The sequence below is a fragment of the Brienomyrus brachyistius genome, chromosome 17 (genome assembly GCF_023856365.1).
Source record: "Brienomyrus brachyistius isolate T26 chromosome 17, BBRACH_0.4, whole genome shotgun sequence".
In the NCBI taxonomy this organism is placed as follows: Eukaryota; Metazoa; Chordata; class Actinopteri; order Osteoglossiformes; family Mormyridae; genus Brienomyrus; species Brienomyrus brachyistius.
Window position 1 is genome coordinate 12197999 of NC_064549.1, and position 27318 is coordinate 12225316.

Sequence of the window (27318 nt, forward strand, 5' to 3'; positions counted from 1 at the left end):
ACTATAGAGCAGGTATTGCCGTGTCTGTCAAAACAATGGCTCCCTATTTGAACTGGTAGATCTCGGCAAACTGGCCACTTGAAAAGTAGATCTTGAGTTAAAAAAGATTGGGCCCCCCTGCCATATTCCATCTGCTTCTTCCAGTATAGGGTCACAGAGGGGCTTGGAGCTTATTCCAGTCGGCGTTATGCCCTAGATGGAAAGCCAGTCTATTGCAAGGCACAACATATCCACATCTGGACACACAATGGGCAATTTCTTTTTCCTAATAGCACATCTTTGGAGTGATAGAGGAATCTAATGTATATCTACTGATAAACAGCATTATGGGGCAGACATTATCGTGATCGTGTTCTGGGTGGCCATCTGGAAGAAGGATGGATGCATGGTTGGATGATCAGACATGCTGCATGTCAGATAATACGATACAAAGATATTCTGACATTACATGCACTTTATATACACTGAACAAATTCAAAGGAAAATATTTTAAGAAAATGACCGAGAGAACAGTTTAAGGAATCCGATAAAAATGGAATATGTTGTCAGAAAATGGGCAGTTCCATAAGTCAAGCAATGTCACAAGCAGCTTCTGAGTGGGAGCAGGCCGCTCGCTCCATGTATTTACAATACTTTTCAACTGGGGTATATTTTGCCATTGACTGGGGGGGGGACCCCTTGGATTATTTTGCCCTTGACATAAAGCGTTATCCATTAATCATCTTCTGCGACCAACATGGAGACATGGAAACACGCACCGGTTAAACACCCCTGATATGTAAGGTTAATAATCTCGGAATTGGGAAAGAAAAACTTGTGCTCACAAAGTCGGCCCAACAGGAAAATTTCCCCAACTCTCTGATGGCCAGTGTGTGCTTGCTTTTCAAGAAGACCTGCTGCTCTACGGGATGAAGAAAAAGTGCCCCAGAATGTGAACACAACTCTTACAGCATAGGAATTGCTATATGGATATTTTAATCTGGTTTTGTCCCATCGTGGACTCAAAAGGCAACAGGATCCAGGAAACAGGAAGTGGGGCAGAAACACGCAGCCAGAATAATCACAGCAAACCTAAGATCAAGAAGCCAATTGACTGCCAGCTGCAGAACTCTAGACCCAGGAACAAAACACCAGCTAACCCAGCCATGGTTCTGGCAAACAGGATAACAGCACTCAAAACCACAAAGCCAGTGACATGCTGATGACCATGACAAAAACCCCAGGAATAACACAAATAGGTTAAATCAACCTCCACAAACTAGGCTCTGAATCAAGTAGACAATGATGTACATATGAATCAGAGCTAATTACACAGAGTAGACTCAATCACCCGATTGCCAATTCAGGACAGGCATCATGGGAATGAAAAACTATGGTACTGAAGAGGAGTTTAAAATAATTTCATTGCGCTGTGTGGAACACAATATTCAGACATATTTTATTTCCAAATGTATCAATCTAAGATTTGAACATGCTGAACGAATCAAACAATGAAAACAAAACTATGAAAAATGACTAGGACAGAACAGAGAGACATAACAAGGATGCCAACATAATGAGAATCCTGAATGAAAACTTTGCACTATTTAACGGCTAAGCTAAGAACCAAGCCCTGTGACAGGTGCTCATTAACTGGTAGCATTTCCAAGTTGTGTTGTAGGTTACAGAAGACATATGTGACAGTCACAACCATGCAAATCCAGCTCCTCCTGCCGGAAACAAAAATATTACTGCAGATGATGGCTCCTTTAGAATTTTTCTACAGAGACTTGATTGGTGAAAAAGGTCAGATAAAATACTGTACAAGCAAAATCAAAGGGTTGCTTTGGCTGAGACAGTAAGACCCTCCATCCATCTTCTATAGCCGCTTGTCCTATTCAGGGTTGCAGGGGGTCTGGAGTCTATCCTGGAGGCTACGGGCACAAGGCAGGGAACAACCCAGGATGGGGAGCCAATCCACAGTTAGACCATAGATGCTGTTATTATTCCCTACGCCATATACCTTCAAGGTGAATTGTTTATTTCAATAGAATCTACAATCTGATCATAATGTCAAAAAGTGCAACAGAACCCAAAGGAAGGCTGATACTGCTGCAGTGTTGGTGCTGATCTTTCATCTCTCCCCGCTAGTGAGTGAGAGGAGGGAGCACGCGGGCCTTTCTCTCCACCTGCTTACAGTACTTCTCAGGAAGCCCCGCCGCTCTACAGAAGAAAGACAACAAATACGTTCACATTCAACAAATGCAGCACAATGATATTAACACAAATACGTCTAACGCAGTAGCATATGTCAAAGAAAAGGGTCATTCACCAACTAAAAAGCACACTTTGTAGAAATGGAATTGAATGTTTTTTTAATGCACTATATAAAAAACATAACAAGCACATTTATACAGGTAGTTCCCAAGTTAAAAATGTCCGACTTACGGACAACTTATGCAAGGACTGCAATAGTCTATTATATTAAAAATTCTGATGAAATACAATGGTTCATAATAACTAATGCACGCGCTACTTTGTGACGCTCGTAAGAACATTGCATGGGTTCAGTGATTCGTTGCCTAGAGTCACAGTACAGTACCCTATGTATTTACTTATTACTGCATTGTTGTGTTCAGTATAATTTTTTCGACGAATGCAATTTAAAGACAGACTTAGGGAACGAATCTCGTTTATAACTTTGAGGCTGAATATTAAATATTGTAAATATGAATTAACACTAAATATTTTTCTTAGACTTACTTCAGATATCTTAGTTTCCTCTGCATCATAACCTCCAGCTGGGCCTGGTGATGGCGACTCTCCTCCTGGATCCGTTTGCTCTCCTGCAGGAGATCCCTGCGCTGTTTCAGGATCAGCACCTCCCTTTCTCGCATTTGTTGCTGGATCTCTTCTCCACAACGCATTGCCTGCCGTTTCTGCATCTCGTCCCGTTGCTGCTCGTGAGCTATGGCTTCCTGCTGTGCTCTGTGGGGGCGGGGGGGGGTGTTTTGAATAGGATTATAGCGATGGGGGTTTTGGAGCCGCGCCACTTTTGAAGACCCCGGTTTGCACTTACTGTTTGACGCCTAGTTAGCTGTTTAGCTCACCTTAAAACCCTCTCAAATTCTGCACGGTTGCGTCCGGCCTCGATGGACAGGAGGTGTTCTTTCTGCATTATCTGATGCTGACGCTCGGCCTTCAGCCTTTCTTGCTCCTCCACTTTCTTCCTGGTCTGCTCCTTTTCCTTCTTGCGCCACTCCCTTTCGGCTGCCTCCTGGTTCCTCCGGGCACGCAGCTCATCCTATTGGTGAAGCAGGACAGGTCATCACACACATATTTACGGTTTGACCTGATTGTCATTTTTGATACTCAGGTTCTGCTTTGTGCGGTATAGGCGTGACCTGTTCGGCCCGGTGGTCACGCTCCCTTTCTTGTAGAGCTCGTAGCTGTGCCACCTCTTTCTCCTTTTCCTTTTTAATGCGCTGCTGTTCGGCCTCATACTCCGCCTCACGCTCCTGCCAGCACATGATAATCCATCATAAAACCACTCGTTCTTTGCCACCTTTCACGTTTCCTCCTGCTTTTTCAGACCAACATTCTCAGCAACCGTTAACCGGTCAAATTAGCTAGTCAATCCACAGTACATTCTTTGTATTAGCCTTTCCTCCACCATGGTCTCACATTTCTACCCTTTAGTGGCTGAGGTGGTTTTGAGTTACGTCACAAAATCTCTCCGATCTACCTGCTCATTAGCATCTCCTACCATTTTCTGGCGCGTGTATTCCAAGGCACGCAGGTCAGCCAACTTCTCCTCTTCTTTCTTACATTCTTTAGCTCGTAGGCTCTGTTCATTGATTTTTTGGATTTCCAGAAGCAGTTGCCACTGATCCTCTCGTCTGCGCTGGAGGGTCTGGAGGAATGTTATCAGATGTTTTTATACATAAAATATCACATTTTGATACATAATATTGATGTATGGACCATAGCGAGTCTATTTCCGGTACCTGCAGCTCTTCCATTTGCAGTTTTTCAAGGTCCTTCAGAATCTGTTCACCCTCCTGTGCTTGCAACTCATCTTGCAGCATCCTTTGGTCAAGCTGCTCTTGGATTTGTTTGACGATGTGTAACTTACCTCTAAAGGGACAAAAACGAAATGCATTCACACCTCGAAGCATAAGGCCACTTGGGAAGGTCACAGGAACGAGTGAGCATGTTAGGCAACATACAAGACCCTCTTCTGCTTGTTCAGCTCATTGATGTGATCCTGCTCCTCCAAGGCCTTCCGCCGGTCCACCTCCATCATGGCGTCCAGGCGCCAATCCTCTTCCTGCAGCTCATTATGAATTTGATGCTTTTCTGCAATTTGAGCATCAAGCACTGCCTGACACTGAGCACCTAGGATGAGCTAGTAAGGCCAACACAAAAACACAAGAGTGACATGTATGTCCCAGACACCAATTCTTTAAGGTCGCCATTCAAACACATGTTCCCATATAGAAACAGAGACACAGTTGAAGCAGTTCCCTGTACCGTATTGAGCTTTTTGACTTCATCTGCTTGTTCCATCCTCATTTCATTGGCCTTCTCCAGCAAGTACTGGGCTCTTTGTTGGGCTTCTGCCTCTAGGTCACTCAAACCCTGGTTCTTTTTCCGAGACACGTCCGCCAGCCGAATCTGCACCTTTCTGTCTTCTGCAGAATCCTGAATGAGTGGTTTGGGGAACACAGAACAGACTGTACTTCCAAAGTGCTGTGCTTGTGACCTATAGCCTTGCTTCTTAAATGCATAAGCAATCAACATTTTGTTTATATTTCTAATGTAAATATGGACCTTAATCAGAATTATTTTTAATATTTGTATTTGTTATATTTTAAGACAAACAAGGACCTATGAAGATATACTTTTTCTTGTTTATTAGGTTATAAATATGAGACCATCGTGCACTTTTGGATTGGATGCCAAACTGCATATCGTGTGGATACTTTTACTTTGAGCAATGACAATACAGTTGAATCTAATGTAATCTAATCAATTCAAGGTCACTGTTGCCAGCAGTTCAGACATTAATGGCTGTGTGTTGAGTTATTTTGAGGGGACATCAACTTTACACCATTATACAAGCTGTACACTGATTACTTTACATTCTATCAGAGTTTCATATCTTTAGCGTTGTCCCTTGAAAAGATATAATAAAATATTTACAAAAATGTGAGGGGTGTACTCACTTTTGTGAGATACTGTATATGTACACACACACACACACACACACACAACTGTAGAAAAACTTAAGAGACCACAGCACCATTTTTTATTTCACTTATTTCTTAATTTATGGGACTGCATCTGTGAATAATACATACTTTTTGCAAACTATAGTAGCCTAGTTCTTCCCTGTTTCTCATTAATGAAGAGCTTCTTCCTTGCTTTATGGGGCTTAAGTCCTGCTTCTAGGAGCCTGATATGAACTGTCCTAGCAGTGCACTTCACACCTGCACTTAATGTTTCCCACTCCTTTTGATGGTCATCTTGATGTCATCTTCCGATTCGTGAGAAACTGTTGCATAAGTTAGATCTTTGGCATTAGAATATAGATTCTACCCTTTACCTGACTGGTTCCCAGTCATCCCAGTGTCTCTTGCTTCACCTGATTCTCATGCACTGTTGTCTTATAAATTTTGAACCTGGAAGCAACCTGCTGCTCCGCATAGCCTTCTGCCAGAAGAACCACCATTAAACCAGGATTAACAATGCAGATTTGTTTAAAAATATAGAATGGTCTCTTAATTTTTTCCATGGCTGTGTATAATACATACGCACACACACACACACAAAAGTCTTCAGCTACCAAAATAATATATATATATATATATAATATTCTGAAGTTAAATAGTTATTTTCTCTGAACTTGGTATACATTTAAATAGCTTTAAAGATACTGTTGCACAGTCTAGTACTGCTACACAGTAACATAATGGCATGGCCACACTATCGCTTTTGCATAGTATCAGTAGTACTGCATAGTAACATAATGGCATGGCCACACTATTGCTTTTGCATAGTATCAATACTACTGCACAGTAACATAATGGCATGGCCACACTATTGCTTTTGCATAGTATCAGTAGTACTGCATAGTAACATAACAGCATGCCTGCACCATTGCTTTCTGCCGTTCTTTAGTTTTGGCTTCCAAAATGGCCCCTCTTTCCTGCTTGCTAAGCGTCTGAGACTCTTCCATAATTCGGTTCATTTCTGAAGGATGTAGGATGATGGATAGTCCAGATGGGTCCTTCCCTGGAACTCTGGAATAACAACTTTGATAGCTTAGAATAACCTTTGAAGAATTACAACACAGATAACAAAAGGGGCTTTCCTCTGGGTACTCCGGTTTCCCCCCTCAGTCCAAAGACATGCTGAGGTTAATTGGAGTTACTAAATTGCCCGTAGGTGTGCATGTGTGAGTGAATGGTGTGTGAGTGTGCCCTGCGATGGGCTGGCCCCCCATCCTGGGTTGTTCCCTGCCTCGTGCCCATTGCTTCCTGGATAGACTCCAGACCCCCCGCGACCCAGTAAGGTAAGCGGTTTGGAAAATGGATGGATGGATAACAAAAGGATAAACAATTTACTTTGGAAATTCTGTAATTATGTATCAGTTTGCTACATGTGCTAAACCTTAAATTTACTAGAACTTCTGTCGAGGGCACATACAGACCATCAGAGTGGCAGCTTAGATGTTCAGATACTTACTTCAGGCTGCGAATGAGGTCTTTGGTGATGATACGTATGGTTTCTGGCGTCTTCTTTTTCTGAACTGACACTGACCCTGAACAGTGTAGTTTTTCCTGGTCATCATGGGCACACATCTAGGAAAATATTTTGGATTGATGGTTAATTTACAGCCAAACTTCACATCAACCTTGTATGCATGATGTGACAAAAATCATATAGACCACAAGACTCATTTACGCTTCCTTGAATAAACCATTAGATTTCATGCATAAGACATTGAGTTTCTTTGTAAAGCGAATATTATGATGAAGTCAATTTTGGTCATTAGTGCAAAACTGAACTTTTTGGAGGGTTCCAAACAGCATCTCGTCAACATGCGATGTCGGGGCACGGGTGTGATACCGCCGTGAGTGGGAGCCGCCCGACTGCCGTGTAGAATTAAACCGCAAACTCTGTGGCTGCAACAAAAAAAGCCAGAGCAAATCACAGTTAAGTCGTAGTTCGAGCAAACCTCTTTACACACACATTTCCAATTTTAGCATTCATGTCATTGATAATGCCTAAGGGAATTTCATTTTGTGAAATATGTCTGGCAAGCGATTTAAAAAATAGACATCTGTCAAAAATATGTAAGTAGTTCAAATTAATTGTCTCCTCTTCACCAAATAAGTGGTTGTTATACATAGGTGTATGTGTGTAGTGTAAACAAAGAGTAAATAAGCATTTACGGACGCATTACGTAGGAATTGCAATGCTTAAAGTTATACAATTATAATTCCCATTAGCTAAGAGCAACTTACCATGACCTTCAAATGTTTCTACTACGGAAAAGAACTATGGAAATGGAAAGCACATCCAGCGAAAAGGATTAGATATGTTGTATACGCGTCTCCTTGGAGACTGCGCGGTGTGATGACGTCATTGGGGAGCAGCCGTAAATATAGCAATGACACAAAAGTTTCTTAAATTCTTACTTGAAATCATGCGTAAATTGCAGGGCTGTGCTGAGACTTCTCGAGTTGCAGGTGTTCAAAGGTTCAAAAGGGACACTCAGTTATTTTAATGTGAACCTGTACATGAGCTTTAAATAGGACAAAACGGACAGGTGCTCAGGCACCCCCGCACGTGTTTCAAATGTTCAAATATTTCCAACATGTTGGAATTTGTTAGAAACGTTGTTTTTATTAACATAAAACTTAAATCCAAAACATACAAAACTTACTTATTTCTGAGTTACATTTGTTTGGGTCAATTTTCTAAAATCTTACATTTTTGCTTTTTCTACCCCATCTATTGGACAGTGGTATGTATTGAATATCTTGTGTTCGCGATGAAGTTCTTCTTTTGATGTTGCAGAGCCAAGTGCTTTTAAAACCTGCACCATCTAATCTATTGGTTTCGTTGAAGTTGTGGGGACTTTCGAAAGGCAATGCAAAGGTAATGCAATCACCTGCACCCAGCCTGAATTAACTTGTAGCAGCCACTTATCGCGTGATCCTTTAAGGTATCAACCAGGTTCTCTGCCATGTAGCTCTCAGGAAAAAGCTTTTCTGGAGGCAATTTGATTGCTGTCTCCATTTGGGATTTATGTAGTAATTAAGCTTTGATGATTAAGTAAGGTTCAAAATTCGCGCCGGACCACACGTCCATTTTCCACGAAAAGCAATCTGATTAAGCACCTACCTCAGAGACAACTTTATTGTACCACTTTGGGGTAGCAGTGTTCACAATTTAAAGGCACGTTTAGCAAAATTTGTTGTACTGTAAATGTATTTTAATATTAAATAGCGATAACTGTTAAATCAAACACACTTAAAATCCAGCCATCTTCAACCGCTTATCATAAGAAAGTTTGCAGGACTAATTAAAACCAAAAGGTAATCATATTTTGAGAGACATTGCAGTATAAGGAACTCGAGCTCAGGCATTTGTGGAATGGACTCTGCCTGATAGATTGACTGGCGTCACACGTGTTTTCACGCGTGTAAATGCGTGTGCATGTGTGTGCTGATTTGTCTAGAATGGAAAATCTTACTGCAACCAGCTGACCAAAGTTGACAACCCCGCGTATAATATTCTTTTTTTTGTGAAGTATTGTGTGTTTTGGGCTGAACGATATTGGAAAGAGTTCACATAGCGATATTTTACATTTCTGCGATATTTAGGAGTTGAAAATTAACTATAAACACAAATATAAGTTCGACTAATGGAGTCTGTGTAATAAGTTGGTGATGCTGTTCTAAGTTGTGCCAGCAGACCCAAAGCAGTGCTGACAAATCACTTGTGTTTTGCTCAATATTGTCTCTAGATTGAAGACTCTTTAATTTTCACATACATAGTTATACAAATCCAAATGCCGTCCCCCATACTAATCCAGCGCTATGATATTATACAGTACATACAAAAACCCCTCGGAAGTGCAAAGCATGTGCTTTCTACCTCTGCCTTCAACCAGACAGGAACTGTTTTGAAGCTTGGCATCCTGACCAAGAGTGACAATTTGTTGTACTAATTTTCATTTATTATTTTGTAGTATTCGTGTAATATAATGTGATTGCACAGTTTATTCATCAACGTTTAATCCGTTGCATGTTATAAACTGTAAAAAGGATTTTCTTACAGTTTTTTTCAATTGCCAAGACAGATTAGAGTCTAGGGTAGTATGTGGTAGTTAGACACAACTTGCAGATCTCAGTCATCCTTTTTGCAAAACTTGAAACACATTCTCATTCATCAATACACATTTTGTGCTATGGTGAACTTTGATGCAAAATAGAAAACGCAGGTTGCAGGAGTTAAGCACAGCCAGCACACAGTAGTCATTTAAACACAATGACTCAAAACTGTTCACACACATTTATAAACATTTGAAGAAGTCAAAGAGTGACTAGAACATAGAATACATGCTATAGGTGAATAGGAGCTGAATTCCGACGTTGAAGTGCAAATGGGTCACACAGAGGATTCTATCTGCATCGCCCAACAAAGGATAGCATTGCTAGACCCAGCCCTGAGACATAGCGATGAGACGGAATGAATATTCTTCCGTGACTCTGGCTTGGCAGTTGCACAACATTTTACTGTAATATGCCTCTCATTTATTTACTTTTTGGCTTTGTCTTTTACAGTAACTTTTCTGGAGAACTGAATACGGAAAACGTTATATATTATCAGTCATAACTGTACAGTATAAAATATACTTATATATATAAATATTTTTGGTAGATGACCATATTTTTATTCATTTTTTTTACACTATAGTCTTGCAGTTTCTAATATACATGCCAACAAAGAGTTTTGACTGGTAGTGTTTTAAATTTTTTGCTGCTGCTTTGTACCTGGCTTGGCCTCCTTGCGGATGAAGTCTTTCATAATGTGCCAAACAAGCTCGATGGGTTTCACTGTCGTATACCACACTGTCCCTCATTGCTCAACAATATCAGTCTTATTACTTTGCTTAGGCCTGTAATTATTGTATTGCACACATCTTGGGTCCGCCTGCAACATATTATTTCCAGACAAAATATGGTCAACTTTTACTGTTCCGTCTTAAAGAAAAGGCATTTTAAAATCTGTGGTTGTTTTTGTTGTTTTTTTAAGAAGTTTGACAGGCCTTAACTGCATCAACAAATATTCTTGTGATAAAATATATCTGCAGTGTGTTGGCGACTGCCCAGGGTTGGTTCCCACCTGTGCCCATCGTTCCCCCCCTATAGGCTCTGGTCCCCCCCCCCCCCCCCGCAACCCCAGTTGGTATTAAGCGATGTTGGAAAATGGATGAATGGAAGGAAAATATGATTTATTTATTTTTTGCGTGGAAATCAAAAATTCAGTAATTCAGTCAAAATTATATTTTCCACTTGTGAAGAAAATGAAAACATTCTGCCTATATCTCCACTGCAGTGCTGGTTAATTGTCACTAATGTTGCGTCCTGCACTTCTCTACTTAGTGGTAAAGACAGAATGGAAGGGAAAGTGATAAATATGTTGAGAAAACAGGCTGCAAGTCTGGTCACATGCGTACAGCTTCCTCTTTGGCACTTTGTGGCTCAGTCTGTGTTATATTTCAGTTGGAGGAGCAAGATAATGCAAACGGGGACTATGGCGGAGCTGCGCTGGGTCCTGTTGCATGTCCTCTTTGCTGCCTGTATTTCTCTTCCGTTGGCTGTGACTTCTGGTAGGTCACCTTTCCATTGAAAAAACTTATTGTCAGTTAGATTTTATGTTTTTTGTGTTTTATGCTGCTCATTTTATTTCTCATATTTCTCAAACTGATCTGATTCTGGGGTCAAATGTCTGCTGTCATCCGTAAAGTCAAATGTTATGTAAATTGTTCTCTCTGGAGAAATCAAATGCTGTATTAAATGTATTTTTTTGAATATCACCCTTCCCCACTATTGATTTCTGATTGTGACAACCAAAAGTAAATATTCGCCACAATTTCGTACGCTATATTTTTCTTAAGGAAAGTGCTAATTCAGGTACATTTTAATTATTTTTGTGGAGAAAACAAACTTACAGTATAATAATTAATAACTATAATCGTAATGGTGATAGTAATAATAGCATTTTGTCCTCGATTCAGTTGTAAGTTTTAAACTGCTAGCGACTTCTCTCGAGCGTGGCTCTGTAACTGCTACCATACACTCAGTACTTGAAATTAAGTTTTTAATTTGATATAGGCAAGGGCATAACTCTAGGGTGAGCTTTGTGGGGGTTGAGGTCTCCACCCATGTAAGGGGGTTGTATTGGCTGGTTTTGATTATGGGGGGGGGGTTACAAACCCATAATTGACGCCCATGAAAACCCATAAATGACGCCACTTTGAAAAATGCGAAGTCATTGTATGAAAGTACTATTCTGTCACTGCGTTACTTCATTAATGTTTATTTATAAATACATTTGTTATTTCAGGGGACACAGCAAAGCAGAATGGTACAGCATCTCAGCCAATTGATGCTGTATCATTCTGCGAAGTCATTGTATGAAAGTACTATTCTGTCACTGCGTTACTTCATTAATGTTTATTTATAAATACATTTGTTATTTCAGGGGACACAGCAAAGCAGAATGATACAGCATCTCAGCCGGCTGAGATGGCAGCTCAGATCGGACAGCCGGTCACTCTATCCTGTCAGTTCAGTCACACTAAGAAGCTGAATGCAGAAACATTTGGGCAATTCTACAAAACAAAGCCTGGGAGTACAGTTACTGGGAATGTAACTTTAAAGTGCAGGCCACATATCACCCAAGAAACAATGTCTCTTTGTGAGCTTACTCAAAAAATAAATCAAACCAGTCTTGATGATGAAGGTATGTATTACTGTGAGATCATAATAATAAGCGCTGAAGAGAAAAAGACATTCACAGGCCCTGGGACTAAACTTTCCCTTTATGGTAAGGAACTTACTTTATAAATTGCTCATTTAAACAAATGTGATTTATATGATTTGTGTATTTATATGATATGTGCTATCTTTCCTGCAACTAAATAAGCCATTTTTTGTTATTATTGTATGAAAACATAAACAGAGAGATAGTTAGACTGAGAAATCAATGATAACTACAGTGTTTTCATCACCCTGAATGACTGAATAATTACCTGTTTTCTAGCTGCACCCTCAGTAGAAATCTTCCACCCCCCTCTCCTGTTGTCTGGACACCACGTTGAACTGACTTGCAACGCTTCTGGGTTCTACCCTCAGAACGTCTCAGTGTTCTGGCTCCACAGGGGCCTCCCGCCACCTGCCAGCATGATTCACACTAAAATCCAGCGTGATAGTACTGGCACTTACAGTCTGCAGAGCCAGTACGGGTTCGATCTTGTACAGGAAGACCATAACACAGAGTGTCTCTGTCAGGTTTCTCACCCAGACTGGACTGTGAAGAACAGCTCAGCCATCATTCTCAATGTCAACTGTGAGTCTTCTGCCCCTAAGAAAAATATGCAGGGGCTGTAGTTTCCAGTACCTCAAAAAGTTGAATCCAATTGAAAGATAGTTCCCCAGTAATTTCTCTTTGGGCAATAAATGCATGCAGTTTACATGATCAGAAGAGAAAGAGTGCAATCAATTAGCCACTTAAAATAGTGTGTGATATTTGTAAGGATGACAACAAGCCTGTGAGGTTATGCCTCATGCTGTTCTCTGCCTTTCTTCACAGATGGACCCACTTCTGTGTCCGTGACCAGCTCAGCTCCTGAGAGCAATGGCTCCGTGTGGGCCGAAGGAGGCTCCTCTGTGACCTTTGTCTGTGCTGCTGATGGGAACCCCATGCCTGACATTAGGTGGCTATGGGGAAACTTATCAAAGTCACATGGAGGAGACACGTTACTCATAGCTAATGTGCAGAAGAAAGATGAGGGGCTTTACATTTGTGTGGTGTGTAACCAGTACGGAGAGGAGAATACCAGCATGCACTTACAGGTGTCAGAAAGGACCTGGACTGGTAAGTGCTTTCAGCTGACTCAAGTAAGAGTCACGGCTCGGAGATTCCGTTATCGTTCGAGTCGGAACAAGTAAAACACCTGGTCCGTACAATCTTGAACATGTGAGATGTCAGACATAGTGTGCCAAGATTTCAGAAACAGCCATTGTTTTGAGTTTTTAACGTGCTACACAGAGGTGTTTTAAACAAAAACACAACATTTCTGTGCCAAAATCACCTTGTTAATGAGAGGATAAAAATGGCCATGCTTGTTAACGCTAATACAAAGACCATATGTACAGCTCATTGCAGCAGGAGTGGATAGAAGGCTTATTTCTGCAGTGCAAAAATGCAGTTAGGTGAACTGGCATCTCTAAATTGCAAGCTACTGTAACCCTGACTTTATATGGGAAAAGTGACTCGAAGATGGATGGATATTGCATGATTTTTTTTCCACATCTTCTTCAAATCACCACTGTTACTGGCATGTTAAAAGGTGAGGTTGTAGGGTTCCACCATGTCCGACTGAAACCATGAAGTCTCTGTGCCAGATTTCCCCCTAAGTGTCACCCTATAAAAAGGAACGGTGAGGGCAGAAGTTAAAGATGAATGAGTCCTTACTGGTCTCAGGAGAAGCATTGTCATTATAGCAACAATATTCACTTTTGATTAAAGCCCTTTGTAGAGGAAGGAATAAGAAATACACAATTTCTGGAAAAAATAAATTGAGATTTTATATCAAGATATATTGCATATAAGAAATACCGTATATACTTTAAAGACTGAAACTTCTAAACTGTCTGGAAACAATTTCCATCCCGGGCTTATTTTTTAACTGAAGAATTAGGTCTTGCAGAAAATTGAAATGGATGTTGAATACGGAAAGTCACTGCATAAAACTACTTGCATGATATGGGTTTACGTAATGAGAGAACAGATTAAGAGATCATGTATTTCATGAGGAAACCTGTATTAATTCATGATTTCTTAGTAAATGAGTTAAGTATTTTTTGTCCCCTCAAGTGGTTATTATTATTATTAGTGGTATTATTAACTAATTAGTTAATTGTTAACTAATAGATTAGTGCCTGAATAATAATAATGCAATAATAATAATTATTATTATATTATGTAATAATAATAAAGTTTTTAATATAATAATGCAAATGGCTTCAGTGGCCATAGATTTTGCATTTAACTGTAAACAAAAGGAAATTAGCAAGCCAGAAAACCATTTGCTATTAATCTGTATTATCCTATGATTTCTAGGAAGGCTTTATCCTCTCTACAGCTTGGCCAGTGTCTTTGTAGTCCTCCTTGTAGCTGTCATCTTTGTGGCATGGAGGATGAAGAAAAAGGCACCTGGAAGTAAAGATGATCTTGTCTGTCTGTCTGTCTGTCTGTCTGTCTGTCTGTCTAGTCTATCATCTAGCTGCCTAGCTATTCTCCACTTTTGTAGAAATGGTCCATGTTACATGAAAAGCGAATGAGAATGAATACATCGCTAACATCTGTGCGAAACCTCATGTTGCCTTTGTGTCTGTTCACAGCTCACTGTCCGCACAGGTAAGCCCAAGCAAACTCTTCTGTTTCTGAGATGGTGACCCAGAGGTTTCCATGTGCTGCATTTTCACAACCAGGTTGAGTTCAGTCAAGTGGGGCATCATTATCACACCAACCACATTTATTGCACTGGGCACAGTGACGAAATAACGTTCTCTAGTGCTACTTATACACATATATAAAGTATTAATAGATAGACAGGACAATTGTGGGGAATAACCCATACAAATTTCTCATGATAAAAACTAGATTATATGTTTAGAAAATGTAGTACATATGGCAACAAACAACAAGGTCTGCTAATAAGAATGCAAATATAACTAACAATCAAAAAACTTTGGGGAAACATTTGACATACTGTAGTTGTCATGACATAATTAGAGTTACAGTGTGACTTTTTGAATTTTGCACTAATACAGCTTTCGCTAGCTGAATACACAATAAATTTGATGCTGCAACTCACTGTTCAAAAGGCACAGCACATATGCTTTGCATAACGGACAAAGTGGTTCCTGACCAGACTCACTAAAGAGTTTCCTGCTGCCTGCATGGCCGCAGTGCTATTGCACAGCTCTGCTGGGCACTGTGGTGAGACCACAGCAGTCAAACACGGTTTCTACCGTTTCTTGCTACAGTGAGGGTACGGGGGGGCACTGTTGGAGGAGTATGGTTGTGAAGCACTTGGAAGTGAAAGTACTCCTTTAACCCAACAGTTTAACCAACCACAGGGTGGATGTGAGTTAAACGTGCATTTGATTTGGTAGCCTTCTCCACCTCCTGTGGGTTAGCAGAAAGCACAGGGAGCAAGGTGTTGTGCTCGAAGGAAACCCGCTCCTTCCGCCTTCACATCCGAATGACAGCTAATGAATTGCTTTCCATCTTCACAGTCGAGCACCTATCTCAGAGGAATCCGTCACGCATCAAGGTACGATGGAACACTTGAACACAGTCTTGGATTGCTTTGCTGGTAGATCAGCAGGCATTCCACTGAGCATTTTAATATGACCTGTGCTCTCTCTTTCAAATAGCAATCTATGCTGTGCCAGATAAGAAGAGAAAAAGACTTCAAGGGCACGGGGAAGGTTAGTAGGTCTGTTTGGAGAAAATAGCTTGTCGTTCTGTTCATGTCTAACTCTGAATTGAACTTGCTCTGTCTCCTCACCAGTTTTGGATGAATCACATCTTATATACACAGAGATCATGGCACCTGCTCCATCCAGAAATGTGGAAAGCGCGGTAAATTTTTAACAGATTTATAACACATTTTTTAGACTGTCCTATATGGGTTAATTTATGATCGGTTAACGAACGATACTACATTTCCACAAATGCCTAAGCAATGTAAAAGTGAACACGCGTAACTCCTGAAGTCCACTTCATTTACTGGAAAGTACGAAGTTTGCATGCTATCTCAACTTCAAGCTGGCATAGTTTTTCAGTTTAACCAGCTGGCTTGTGGCCAATTTGATTCTCTCCAAAATTAAAAAAAAATAAAAAATGTCACTGTGTCTGCCAGTACAATGTACGTTTTTTATGTGATGGTGCAGCATACTGGAACCTTTTTAGAGATTATTTTCATTTTTTGCCCTCATTTTAAAACTAGAGTAAGTAGGGTACTTATAAGAGCAGCATTTTTTTTTGGCTCAGACATTTGACATATGACACTATACTATAACATATGTTACACATTGCTAATGAAAGCCTGTACTATTTTTACCTTTCTAGAACTCTATGTCCTTATACAGTGTGATAGGGGCCAAGAGACAAAACCATCCCGGGGTTCAACAGCAGCACACAGAGGGAGTGAGCAGTGTTTACGTTCTGGCTGAAAGTCCAATGAGTGACCTGTGGAGACAACAGGAACCCGCCAGTCCCTTCCAAACTTTTTCTCACTACTGACCAGTTAAAAAACAACCCCTGCCCCCCAAACTGCTTCATGCTTCCCCTTCAAATGTGAAATTAAAACAAACCTTATGTTTGTGTTTATTTGAGGAGAAATGAAAAGTTGTTCAAAAATGTTGTTAAGTGGAAGATGGCAGAAGAAACAGATGCCAAAACACACAGTTTGCGCAGTAAAAACTTTCACGTTTGTATGCATCATTGTAAACATTATTTTCACGTTGTAGTTCAATGGTATATTTACAAATGCAAATAACTAGCAATATGGAAATAAAAGGACTAGTGAAATGCAAGGTGCTGCGCTGAAGAGCCGCAGACACAATGAGGTGGGGGCCGCTATTCACAGACGTAACATACGGGGCTCAGCGCAGCCTCCAGGCCTGACCACATCAGAGCACTGGCCTTCAGCTGTGAACAATCACTAAATAAATGTGCCAATGTACAGATATTTACAGAGAATACCAAGGAGTGCACAATTTTGGATTTGTGCCACTTTGGAAGTGGTTTTATCCATCCATCCATCCATCCATCACATCCAGGGTCTCCCCTGCTTCATATAATAGAGTCTATGCTCACCGTGACGAATACTCAGATTCCATACGCTGTCCCATTTCTAATTACAGAAGAAAACCTACTTCATACATTTATTTAATCTCTGCAAGCACACGAAGATCAACTGGTTTAGGTATTTTACTCAGAATGTTCTCACCATTGAGAACCTGTGGAGATACTGTTAACATTGTCCAGAAACTGCCTGAAATTCATGTATTTTCATTAATGTTGCGTGTTATGGTCGGGAATTAAAGTAGGGAAAAAACCAACTTGACGTTCTTTTGTTAGGTTTTTCCCCCCAACATGGACTTTATAAATAAGCCTAAATTGTACCTATGCCTTTTTTGCCTACTCATAGTGAAATCATATATTGACGACTGGATTAATAAAAAAAGCAACGCAAATGCGCACGTAATCGGAAATGTTACAGCCAGCCCACACGGTGTCTCCTTGAAATAATTCCCCCGACAACACACTTGGGTTCCGCTAGGAGATATGAAAACAAAAGATTAGGTTTGATGTTGCACTGGTATTTCTTTTCTTCTTTAACAAAATAAACGCTACTTTAAAACACTGAGCGGTTTTTGAAACCCAGTTTGTTCGTAAATCACTGAACAATGCAATGGACACTGGCGAAGAGCTGCAGGAATCACCGATGATTCACGGAAAGGAGCCGCCCAGGCCGCGAATCGACAGGGCTGAGGTAGCTAGCTCGCCGAGCTCATGCTGTTATTGTTAGCTGCTTTCTCATGAAATGCAACAATATTATTTGGATATGACAGTATATATATACGTTTTTAAGCAAATATGTATACGTAAGGTCAGAACATTTGGGAAAACAATGATTAAACTTTAGCTGAAAAATGAAGGTACCCAGCTAGGCTTGTTGTCACTCATGAAGGGAAAACGTTCCAGGATTGTATTTCTTAAGATTCACATACCAGATGCAATACGCCCAGCCACGGGGTTTTTCATGTTTAGATAGTCGGTATGCCACTTTTTCCCATCATAACGCGTTGTTATAACGTTGTGCTTGCAGACCCCTGCAAGCAGCAGCCAGACCCCGAGCGCTCCCCTATCCCCGATGGACCCTCTGAACACGCTGTCCAACTTCGACACGGAGATGGAGCCGGACGGGCAGGGCAACTACTCGCTGTTTCCAGCCTTAGACAACATCGCAAGCCTGTCCGGCGCCTCTGAGAGCCTGGAAACGTGAGCGCGCAACAGTGCACGTTTCATTCAGTCGCTGTCATTTATTGTGTTATAGGTGTGTTTAGTTATTGTGAGTTTCACCGGTAAAGGTATTGAAACAGGTGGTCTCTGAGAACTGTTCTACAGTCTTTGAGATTAGCCCCTTAACTTGAAATATTTAAGTGCTAATTAAAACACCTTGCTTAAAATTATTTGACCCTGAACTTCATTATGCTAGAAATTTCACGTAAAAAGGGAAGAAAGTTCTACTTCTACAGGATTAATCTTATGTTTATTTCTTTCAAGTGAACCACCAACCGATGTTGCTGACAAGCCAAATCTCACATGGCTTGATGCTGCCCAGGTCAGTTTAATGCCTTTTAGGTTCAGATTTTCATGTGACATAGAGTGTTTGCAGTTTAAATAAACTCTGATGATGCATATGGATGCTTGGTTTAGCGGGATGGATGTCAAGTTTCGTTTTCTCACACTTTCAGATTGTCCTTGAGGAGGCCGGCCGGCCGATGCACATTAAAGAAATCAAGCAGAGAATTATTGATAGGGGCCTGGTGCAGTCAAAGTGAGAGCAAATACAGCATGCAGATTTGACTGAATACCTGACCTGGAATGCCCAGGGTGACTGTGTTATAGCAGACATTTTAACCGCAGTCCATTGTTCTCCACCTTGTCTTCTTTGTAGTGCCAAGTCAAGTCTGGAAGCTGTGATGTACCGCGAGGTAAGACAGAGTGTCAGATGGAGCCACATTGGGCAAGTTTCTGAATCTGATACATTGTGACCCTTCACCTGCTGTACAGATTAGTGTAGCTTTTATTGTTGCACACAATTGCAGTATTAGTAACTTCTCTTTGACAAACTGTCACTTTTTTTATTGAACATGTATGTTTGTTCTGTTAGCTCATTTTCCATTCATTTTTCCATTTGATTTTGTTGATTTTGTTTAGTTATTTTGGATATCAGCTGAAATGCATTATCTTTGCTGAGGGGTGAGCAGCTGGTGTATTTGCCGCACCGGAGTTTTGATGGCAGTTTTGAGAAGTCCAGTCTCAACAGAAGCAGTGAGATGACGATCCAGTAGTAGGGCAGGACGCAGTACCTGGGCCTGCTCCTTGAGGCCAAGATCCCTGCATGTTTTAGAGAGCACATGTTAATCTGTGCTTGACGCATCTCGGAAATCAGTAGGGGGGGCTGAGGCTAATGCTCTTTGGGACCAGGGCTGGGTAACCCAGCTTAGGGACCGTCACCCTTAGCCTCAGTGAGACCAGGGCTGGACGGCCCAGCTTAGGGACTGTCATCCTTGGCCTCAGTGAGACCAGGGCTGGGTAACCCAGCTTAGGGACCATCACCCTTAGCCTCAGTGAGACCAGGGCTGGACGGCCCAGCTTAGGGACTGTCATCCTTGGCCTCAGTGAGACCAGGGCTGGGTAACCCAGCTTAGGGACCATCACCCTTAGCCTCAGTGAGACCAGGGCTGGACGGCCCAGCTTAGGGACTGTCATCCTTGGCCTCAGTGAGATCAGGGCTGGGGAGCCTGGCTTAGGGACCGTCACCCTCGGCCTTACTGAGACCTGGGCTGGGCGGCCTGGCTTAGGGACCGTCACACTCGGGCTCAGTGTCCAACTATATTACAGACTCAGAAAGGGAGCAGGCGCTTCAAGAGGATTGAGAACAGAAATGGAGTCTTTGCACTGCTGGTAAGTTCCCAGTTGAAGGACTGGCAGGAAAAACCGTAATGGAGACAGATGAATGAGGAACTTATTTGTGTATTTTAAGCTTTTCCGGTGGTGTCTGTAATGTCTGGCCCGGTGGGGGGGCGCTGACTCAGTGGTCATGCTCTGCTCAGTGTAACATGATTTTCCATGACAAAGGTTTAGTCCTCATAGATTTTTACATTATTTAGTTTGTTTTGGTCATGTTTGTGCTAAAACCATTCAAGTTATTCATTTTGTTTCATATTTTCATATTGTTTCGGGGATTATTAATGTTATTTCAGCAATCACCCCATTGAGAAGCTGTGTGTATGGGAGCTGTCTGATGTGAGGCGTTTTCCCCCCACTGTACACAGAGCGATGAAGAGAGGCAGCAGGTTTCACGTTCATTCTCCAGCCAGGCTTTCCTGGGCCCCCCCACCCAGGCCGCCTTCTCCAGCTCCAGCTCCGGGACCTCACTGCCCCCCTTCCCCTCTCCGCCAGGTCTTGCGGAGCCCAGGCCAAAAGCCAGGAAGCTCCAGCGCAAGAATCAGAATGAAAAGTACCGGCTGAAGTACCTTAGGCTGCGCAAAGCTGCCCGCGCCATGATATTTGTACGTGGGGTTGAAGTGCTAGCATTTTGAGTTAATGTGGCATTTATAGGGGTTGTGCTGCGATGGTGCATACGTGTTATGTTTCACCTTGACATTGGATGTTAAAAATGGTCGTCATAGGAGGTTGGTAAATGACCTTGAAATGCTCTCAACTCTGACCCGCAGGAGAATGTTGCTCTCTGTGATGAAGTTGCTCATCTGGAGGAAAAGTTTCTCAGAGCTAAAGAGGAACGAAGGTGGGACCATTTGTCAGTTCCAGTGTCACTGTCATCTCCATTATAACTTGGGTTGTAAAACTGTGATTGTTACTAGTGATTGTTTACATCCTGTAAATTGCTGTTGTAGAGGCCAGCATTTAAAATCGGTGGTTCGTGTAAGACTGCGTAAACTCAGTGTGTGGCTCTCAAAGGCTGAGTAAACAGATTAATACAACAAAAACTGTGAGGTGCACTGGATTCTCGGGTCTGTGCTTTAATGTAGGATGCCTGACTTAAAGCTTCAACAGACTGGTGACTGATTTGAGCATCATCAGGCCAGCTTAAATAAACATTTAAATGAACTCATTGTCATTCAGTGTGTCAAAAGATTGTAGAAACCCAGTATGTTGTTCTGTATAATTCGAGAGCTGTGTCTGTCTGTAAATTAAGCCTAAATTCATTAGAAACTTCTTAAGCAGCATAGTCATTCTTAGGTCAATATTCAATAGAAATGTTCACTATAATAAAAGGAAATGGCTTATAGAAAATCTTCATCTGTGCTGACAGGTTTCTGCTGAAGACTCTTCTTCAGTACCAGTCTCTGCCAGAGGGGGAGCTGCTCTCCACGCCCAGTGCCACCTGTAACGCCACTGCGGCCTTCACCTCCAGCTCTGCTGGGGTCCCTCTCCTGACGGGGGGGCTCTGCCTGGGGCCCAGCAGCTCTGGGACAGATGAGGGCCTCCCTAAAAAGCCGAAGAAGGAACGGAAGGAGCGAGGCAGAGAGAATGGAAGAGAGGATGGTGTGTATGATGCTGTTCTGAACAGAAACATGCCGACCCAGTAGTATGATATCGGAGATCAGGGTTACATGACAGACATGCCTACTGTCGATAGGTTAAGGGGGTGTTTTGGGAATAATGGGAAAGTCCCTTGTTGAAGCCCCAGCCCTGGCAGAATAGGCACGTGTGTGTAGGCCCTTAACCCCCGACTCCTGGGGAGCTGCCCCCCAAGCTTTCTCTCACCTGACTGAGTGTCATGGAGAGCAAGATGGGGTAGCGAAAAGAGTGTTTCCACACGGAGATTAATGAAGTATGCCTGCCCTCTTCTGTTCTATTTTATATTTCTTGCCCAGGTTACTCAGTGTTGCTGAATTTGAACAGTATTACCGCTATATCCAGCTTGCTGTCTCTGTTAACTGTGTGGTCTCTTTGTGCCTGATTAAGACCAGTGAAAATCATACGGAAATATCTGAGAAATATCAGCATATGAAAATGAATAGTATCTGTGCACTGAGGTGGACATGAAGCATGGCAGCTGAATTACTGCTCCATACAGCCTTCGAACAGTAAGACTGTGTGCTTCCTCAGTCCTGAAAAAGGTGTCGAAGAAAAAGAAAGTGCTGGAAGGAGGGGTCCGTAGGCTGGTCCAGCCCATCCCCTTGGACTCCTGTGGGCGCCCAGTCTTCCCTATTGTGCTGGGAGGGCTGACGGTTTACAGCCTGGGGGAGGTCAGTGTCGCAGGGGCACGACCCGCATCTGCCGCTTTTAGGCTTATTGTGTGTGAGGGTTTTTGAAGGTGCTGTAATTTCAGAGTATTAAAAGACGTTGAGAAGGAAATTTGGGTTATGGATATTCCATTCAGAAGCATAACTGTACTGTGTTTGTTTATTCTTTGGTTTTGATTGTAACTGGGAGACAAAAGCATGATGTTGCTCTTGGGTCTGGGTTCATGTTCCAGATCATCACAGACAGGTCTCACTTCCATGACGAGAGCGCCATCTACCCAGTGGGTTTCTGCAGCACACGTGTGTTTCCCAGCATGAAGAGCCCAGAGCAGCAGTGCCTGTACACTTGTCAGATCAAGGATGGGGGGGCGGGACCCCAGGTAGACCCACGCTCTCACATTCACATGCCGAGCTCAGATCATGTAATTGCTGCAGGCTAATTTGAATGCAGAAAATCTCCTCACTTAGTCCCTAAAACTCTCAGAAGCTGGTCTGTTATATATCTGTACATGCATGGAGATGAATGAAACTCTCGTTCCCAGTTTGAGATCGTTCCTGAGGAGGACCCCCAGAATTCCATCGTCGCCTCCTCTGCCCAAACTTGCCACGCCAACCTTTTGAAGGCAATAACAGCCGTAAGGTACCGTACCTGGATGTCTGTAGGCCAGACAGTATTGTTTCAGGAGTGAGTGGGAAATAGTAACTTTAGTCCTGTGACAATGAAGTTCCTTGATTTTTTTAACTCGTATCTAACAGTGTTCTAACTCTCCCTCAGTGGCAAACCTCTGTCCCCCATTCAGCCGTCGGGGGCTGAATTCTTTGGATATTCCCACCCCACCATCCAGAACCTAATCCAGAGCTGCCCGGGAGCACGCAAATGCGGGCAGTAAGTGCTGTGCCTGTTTGCCAGTCTGTTGCCGAAGCTCCGTGTGTCTGCGAGACCCAAACCTGGGGTGTGCCTTCCCCTCTCCTTAGCTACCAGTGGGTACGTTTTGAAGTCTGCCGGCCTGGCAGCGGACAGCTGTCGCACAGCCCATCTGAGGATGACGCAGCCATCAACTTTGAGGCCTTCCAGAGGCAGCTAGGTCACGAAAACAGCATGGCGACGGAGCACAGTGTGGGAGGTACGTGGCATCAGCCTTCAGGGACAAGATACATTTTGAGTTTGATGTCACTATAAAAGAACCAGAACAAATAACTAAATGAATTCAATACATAAACCTTTTTTTTGTTCCTAGTGATCACATCATTGATTTGGTATCAAAGGCCTTTCAGTAGATTTGTAAAAATAAGCATAAAGAGATTCTCAAAGGAAGTTATTAAAAATTAGGTATCTATGACGGAGCCTAATGAAGTGAAGCCCTTTAAAGCAGATGTTTGATCAGCAACCTGTGGTTAGAATCAGAATTCTTTATTCCCATTGCACAAGTGCTTGTTTAAAATGCTAATTCGTGCATAAGTGCTGCAGCCTGACCACAGCCACACCTTACTGGCCACTTAGCTTATGTATCCTAAACAAAAGATATAAATGCAGATTTTAAAAAGACATTAAGAAAATCTGATGGCTGAACAGAATTGATTAGACTCTTGGTCACATGTCCTAAAAAAGAAGGTGTAATGGGAAAGAATTCCCAGTCATACACACTCAGCTTTTCAGCTGCTGTATGACGTTGCCTGATATCAGTTGGTGTCAGTGAGAGCTGCAGAAGTGTCATATCTGTTGATCCAGAGTAAGCAGGCCACGTGGTCTGTGATTACAGCGCTGATTGGACTCTAAAACGGCATTGAAGGTGGCTTAGGGAACCAGAATGGACGTCCATGATTCTAGCGACAGCTCTGCACCCGGCGTTGTGATGTCGCACATTTCATTGGTACCATAATAAAGAAGATCTGTCTAGTAATTCTGCTGCTCAAGTTAATATTTAGATATTTCACACAAGTGCAAATGCCAAATTTGAGCCAAATTTGAGCTGCGCTTCGTGTGCCGGCAGAAAGATCCCGGTTGTTTTTTTTCTCTTTTTTTCTTCAGTGCATTCCTACCCGAGAGCCTGTTTTTTGTGGAGTGGGGATGCATAATTTTGGGTGACAGTGAGACTGGGGTTGGAGTATATGACCAGCCCACAGGCAGCCTCACACTGGCAGGGAAGAGGAGCGATGCAGATGGCTGCAGGATCCAGTCACTGACTGTGCCTTTACTGTACAGTGAGCCTGTGCATCCGCACCTTGCTATTCGTAAGCCGTGATTGTGGTGCGTTCTGTTCGTCGTTCCAGGCCGACCGACACAGGCTACACTCTCATCGCACGCTCGTCTCCTTGGCTCTGCAACCATACAAACCTCAGCATCCCACTTCAGCAGCCCCTGAGTCCTGCAGCGGGACCCAGTTAACCCTTTCTTGGTCGTCTGCAGAAGAAGCTTAACAGAGGCTGCAGTTTAACCCACCTATTGCTTCCTGAGGATGTGATGTGGAACTTGGCATCTCCATGTACATTTATCCTGGATGGACCAAATATTCATGAATCAAGAATCATCTCGCTTATTAGCATTTCGTGTGGACAGTGGCATTTGGAGAGTAGTGGTTTCCCTCTGTATCCAATAAAGCTTACTGCTTCGCTTATGTGAATAATGTAAAGCAATAAGAAGAGACTGCTCTTCTCTTAGGTAGGACCATAGTGTTAATCTGGTAATTTTGTTTATAGATTGTATCATGGACAGAAAAATAAAACACTGGAAGCAACAGGGATATTATTGAATTATGTTTCAGTATTTTCATTTATAATAAAAGTTATACCCAAATAATTCTGAAACCACTGTGGTATTCACTACCTACCAGTGAGAGGCAGCTTTCACTGTTCCTCCCCATCCTATCAAAGTAGCAGTATTATTCTCAATGATGTGTATTGCTCCAAAACCTGTACTTTATGCTTTTACATCCATCCATTTTCTGAAACCGCTTAATCCCTGTTTTTTCTTGTATAAGATAAAGTGCTGTTTAGCAGAACTTTTGGGCAGTGTCCTTATTTGTTGCTGACACACAGTTTACCAAACATTATGGCGAATCATAACTTATTCAAGATGAAATTCCAGCACACTCCTTTTCATATGAAGTGTATTTTTTTCCCACTCACAGAAGAATGGAATTGGAATGGAGACCACCCGGCATGTACAGTGAGGGAAATAGGAATTCAGCAGGGGCTCAAATTATTAAGTTGACCTATTTATAAAGAAATGAGAAGTCAGATTTTCAACAAAAGAAACAAAATTGTTATGTAACAGGTACAAATCAATCTGTCATTTATCTAGGGAAAGAAGTATTTCATCCCTTGGAACACATGCATTAGTAGTTGATGGAATAACCAGTGTTTGCAAGCACAGCTGTCAGACATTGTTGTTGGTCACCAGGTTTTCATGCAGGTCGGTAAGAATTTTTATCCACTCCTCTTTGCAGATCTTAAAATCTTTAAGGTTTTTAGACTGTCAGATACACCTAGAGGCTGTTCATCTTGGAGACTTGCTGCGGATATGGGTCCAGCCAGGCATGAGATTTACACCCGCTGCCCTGGGTTTTCAAGGGCCAGCGAAAGTTCACCAGACACCGCCGGAACTGCGAGGCTTCCCAGATTGGCAGTCTTTCTTAAATTGAGACCGTTTTTACTGTTCAATCTATTTTTATATAGCGCTTTACATAGATGTGTTGTGATGCATTACTACATCATTAGAGAGAGTGAGATACCAAACGGGAAAAAGGAAGGAAAGAAATTAAATAAAGCCAGATGACAATGGAGGAGAGGAACCAAAAACTGCCAAGTAAGGAGAAAACCCCCAACGCCCCAGGGCATACAGTCCTAACATTACTGAAAACATAAAAGAGTGGACATGGTATAAGCTGTGATTAATAATGAAGACGAAGTCCATCTATAAGTCTTTTCACCATGCTGGGCTGTGTTGGGCAGCCATGAAGGCTTCACCCACGATGATACAGTTCGTAGGTCCCATTCGTAATATCACCCCTCCATGGGACTGACCAGGACTCCAGCTCCAATGAACATTTCCCTCAGCAGCTCAGCCCATAATCTAGGTGTCATCTTAGATACAAACCTTCCATTTAAATCACATTAAATGCATTATCGAAGGCGTGCTTCCTACAGCTACGCTAAATCGCCAAACTGCGGCATTTTCTTAAATAGGTTGGCATTTCTTTCTGGGGTAAAACCATGTCTCTGCTCTCATTGTAAAGCACAAATCCTGAGCTTTAATTTGCTGTATGATATACCAGTGTGGCCTGTTTTGTGGGGTCAGGACAAGCCTGATTCATTTACCTATTTAATTCCCCATGTCCAAATGTGGCCTCCATTACACAGGATAATCTTAGTAAGTGACCTTGAGGGGAAACTGTAATACTTCCGGCTTTGTTTTCTTAAACTGTCACCGTTCATGGTTTCTAACCAAAGCACAGTTACAGAGCTTTAATTTGGTATATAACTTTTGTGTGGAGTGTTGTATATGGTTAGAATAGGTTTGAATGATTACATCAATGTCTATATAGGCGGTATTGCTGAAACCTGACCTTTCTACTGACCTTTGACCTGTGTAAAGATCTATTGTCGACTCCATAACCAATAAGAAGTTCTCCAAATTAAATTTTCCTTCGTGCTAAAATTAGTGTGAGATCTTGCTCTTCCACATCAATGTCCATGGTGCAGAGCCTGGGTTTAATATTGGCTTTGCTCTTTGAATGATTAATTAGACAACCAATGGTCTCCATGCCTGGCTGGCACTCACAGTGAAGTGAGGGTGTGTAGATGCACATCTGATTATTTTTTCTTTCCCTGAAAAAGAACATATAACCAGTCTGCTCCTCACTCATGGATTGGTGGATCTTCCAGCCTTCTGGGGCTGTGATCACCTATCCATGTTAGTCACAGACCACCAGTCTGGAAATTCCAGCTTGTGCAA

General features: G+C 42.1%; 3 protein-coding genes across 11 annotated transcripts; 2 read left to right on the forward strand and 1 right to left on the reverse strand.

Annotated features, from left to right (window-relative positions):
- Positions 1 to 1424: 1424 nt before the first annotated feature.
- cfap45 (cilia and flagella associated protein 45) lies at positions 1425 to 8635 on the reverse strand. Of its 4 annotated transcripts, XM_048980959.1 has the most exons (13): positions 8162 to 8256; positions 7686 to 7792; positions 7053 to 7169; positions 6730 to 6845; positions 6140 to 6296; positions 4513 to 4683; positions 4209 to 4387; positions 3987 to 4116; positions 3746 to 3892; positions 3384 to 3497; positions 3090 to 3283; positions 2743 to 2967; positions 1425 to 2202 (listed from the first exon to the last, which is right to left on the reverse strand). In XM_048980959.1, exons 3-13 carry the CDS (start codon positions 7074 to 7076, stop codon positions 2127 to 2129), a joined length of 1533 nt encoding a protein of 510 aa, XP_048836916.1. In that variant the 5' UTR covers positions 7077 to 7169; positions 7686 to 7792; positions 8162 to 8256; the 3' UTR covers positions 1425 to 2126. The 4 variants fall into 4 exon arrangements, with proteins under 4 accessions (XP_048836916.1, XP_048836915.1, XP_048836914.1 ...); XM_048980958.1 differs by lacking the exons at positions 7686 to 7792; positions 8162 to 8256 and adding an exon at positions 8395 to 8635; XM_048980957.1 differs by lacking the exons at positions 7686 to 7792; positions 8162 to 8256 and adding an exon at positions 7512 to 7641 and having other exon boundaries at positions 6140 to 6284.
- Positions 7694 to 17728, forward strand: LOC125711732 (sialic acid-binding Ig-like lectin 12). 5 transcript variants are annotated; one of them, XM_048980962.1, is made up of 12 exons: positions 7694 to 8014; positions 8119 to 8148; positions 10782 to 10888; positions 11764 to 12108; positions 12325 to 12630; positions 12874 to 13158; positions 14407 to 14505; positions 14688 to 14703; positions 15588 to 15625; positions 15729 to 15782; positions 15866 to 15936; positions 16426 to 17728. In XM_048980962.1, the coding sequence occupies exons 2-12, from the start codon at positions 8141 to 8143 to the stop codon at positions 16597 to 16599; spliced, it is 1503 nt and encodes a 500-aa protein (XP_048836919.1). In that variant the 5' UTR covers positions 7694 to 8014; positions 8119 to 8140; the 3' UTR covers positions 16600 to 17728. The 5 variants fall into 5 exon arrangements, with proteins under 5 accessions (XP_048836919.1, XP_048836917.1, XP_048836920.1 ...); XM_048980960.1 differs by having other exon boundaries at positions 7732 to 7746; positions 8068 to 8148; XM_048980963.1 differs by lacking the exon at positions 14407 to 14505 and having other exon boundaries at positions 7732 to 7746; positions 8068 to 8148.
- tbrg1 (transforming growth factor beta regulator 1) lies at positions 16630 to 25363 on the forward strand. Of its 2 annotated transcripts, XM_048980953.1 has the most exons (15): positions 16630 to 17854; positions 18191 to 18363; positions 18649 to 18706; positions 18840 to 18922; positions 19043 to 19079; positions 19993 to 20055; positions 20427 to 20663; positions 20829 to 20899; positions 21428 to 21660; positions 22228 to 22367; positions 22598 to 22744; positions 22907 to 23004; positions 23140 to 23250; positions 23340 to 23488; positions 24636 to 25363. In XM_048980953.1, exons 1-15 carry the CDS (start codon positions 17774 to 17776, stop codon positions 24725 to 24727), a joined length of 1773 nt encoding a protein of 590 aa, XP_048836910.1. In that variant the 5' UTR covers positions 16630 to 17773; the 3' UTR covers positions 24728 to 25363. The 2 variants fall into 2 exon arrangements, with proteins under 2 accessions (XP_048836910.1, XP_048836911.1); XM_048980954.1 differs by lacking the exon at positions 19993 to 20055.
- Positions 25364 to 27318: the final 1955 nt, after the last annotated feature.

What these genes read in the sequence shown, in the direction of transcription:
- cfap45 (XM_048980956.1), bottom strand. An exon ending in AATACACGCGCCAGAAAATG is followed by an intron (nt 3,498 to 3,745) that starts GTAGGAGATGCT and finishes ATGTGCTGGCAG; the next exon opens with GAGCGTGAGGCGGAGTATGA. An exon ending in GTGACCACCGGGCCGAACAG is followed by an intron (nt 3,284 to 3,383) that starts GTCACGCCTATA and finishes CTTCACCAATAG; the next exon opens with GATGAGCTGCGTGCCCGGAG.
- LOC125711732 (XM_048980962.1), top strand. An exon ending in CATCATTCTCAATGTCAACT is followed by an intron (nt 12,631 to 12,873) that starts GTGAGTCTTCTG and finishes CTTTCTTCACAG; the next exon opens with ATGGACCCACTTCTGTGTCC. An exon ending in ACTTCAAGGGCACGGGGAAG is followed by an intron (nt 15,783 to 15,865) that starts GTTAGTAGGTCT and finishes TCTCCTCACCAG; the next exon opens with TTTTGGATGAATCACATCTT.
- tbrg1 (XM_048980953.1), top strand. Translation starts at nt 17,774, where the DNA reads ATGGACACTGGCGAAGAGCTGCAGGAATCACCGATGATTCACGGAAAG. An exon ending in AGGGGCCTGGTGCAGTCAAA is followed by an intron (nt 18,923 to 19,042) that starts GTGAGAGCAAAT and finishes TCTTCTTTGTAG; the next exon opens with TGCCAAGTCAAGTCTGGAAG. An exon ending in AAGGCAATAACAGCCGTAAG is followed by an intron (nt 23,005 to 23,139) that starts GTACCGTACCTG and finishes ACTCTCCCTCAG; the next exon opens with TGGCAAACCTCTGTCCCCCA.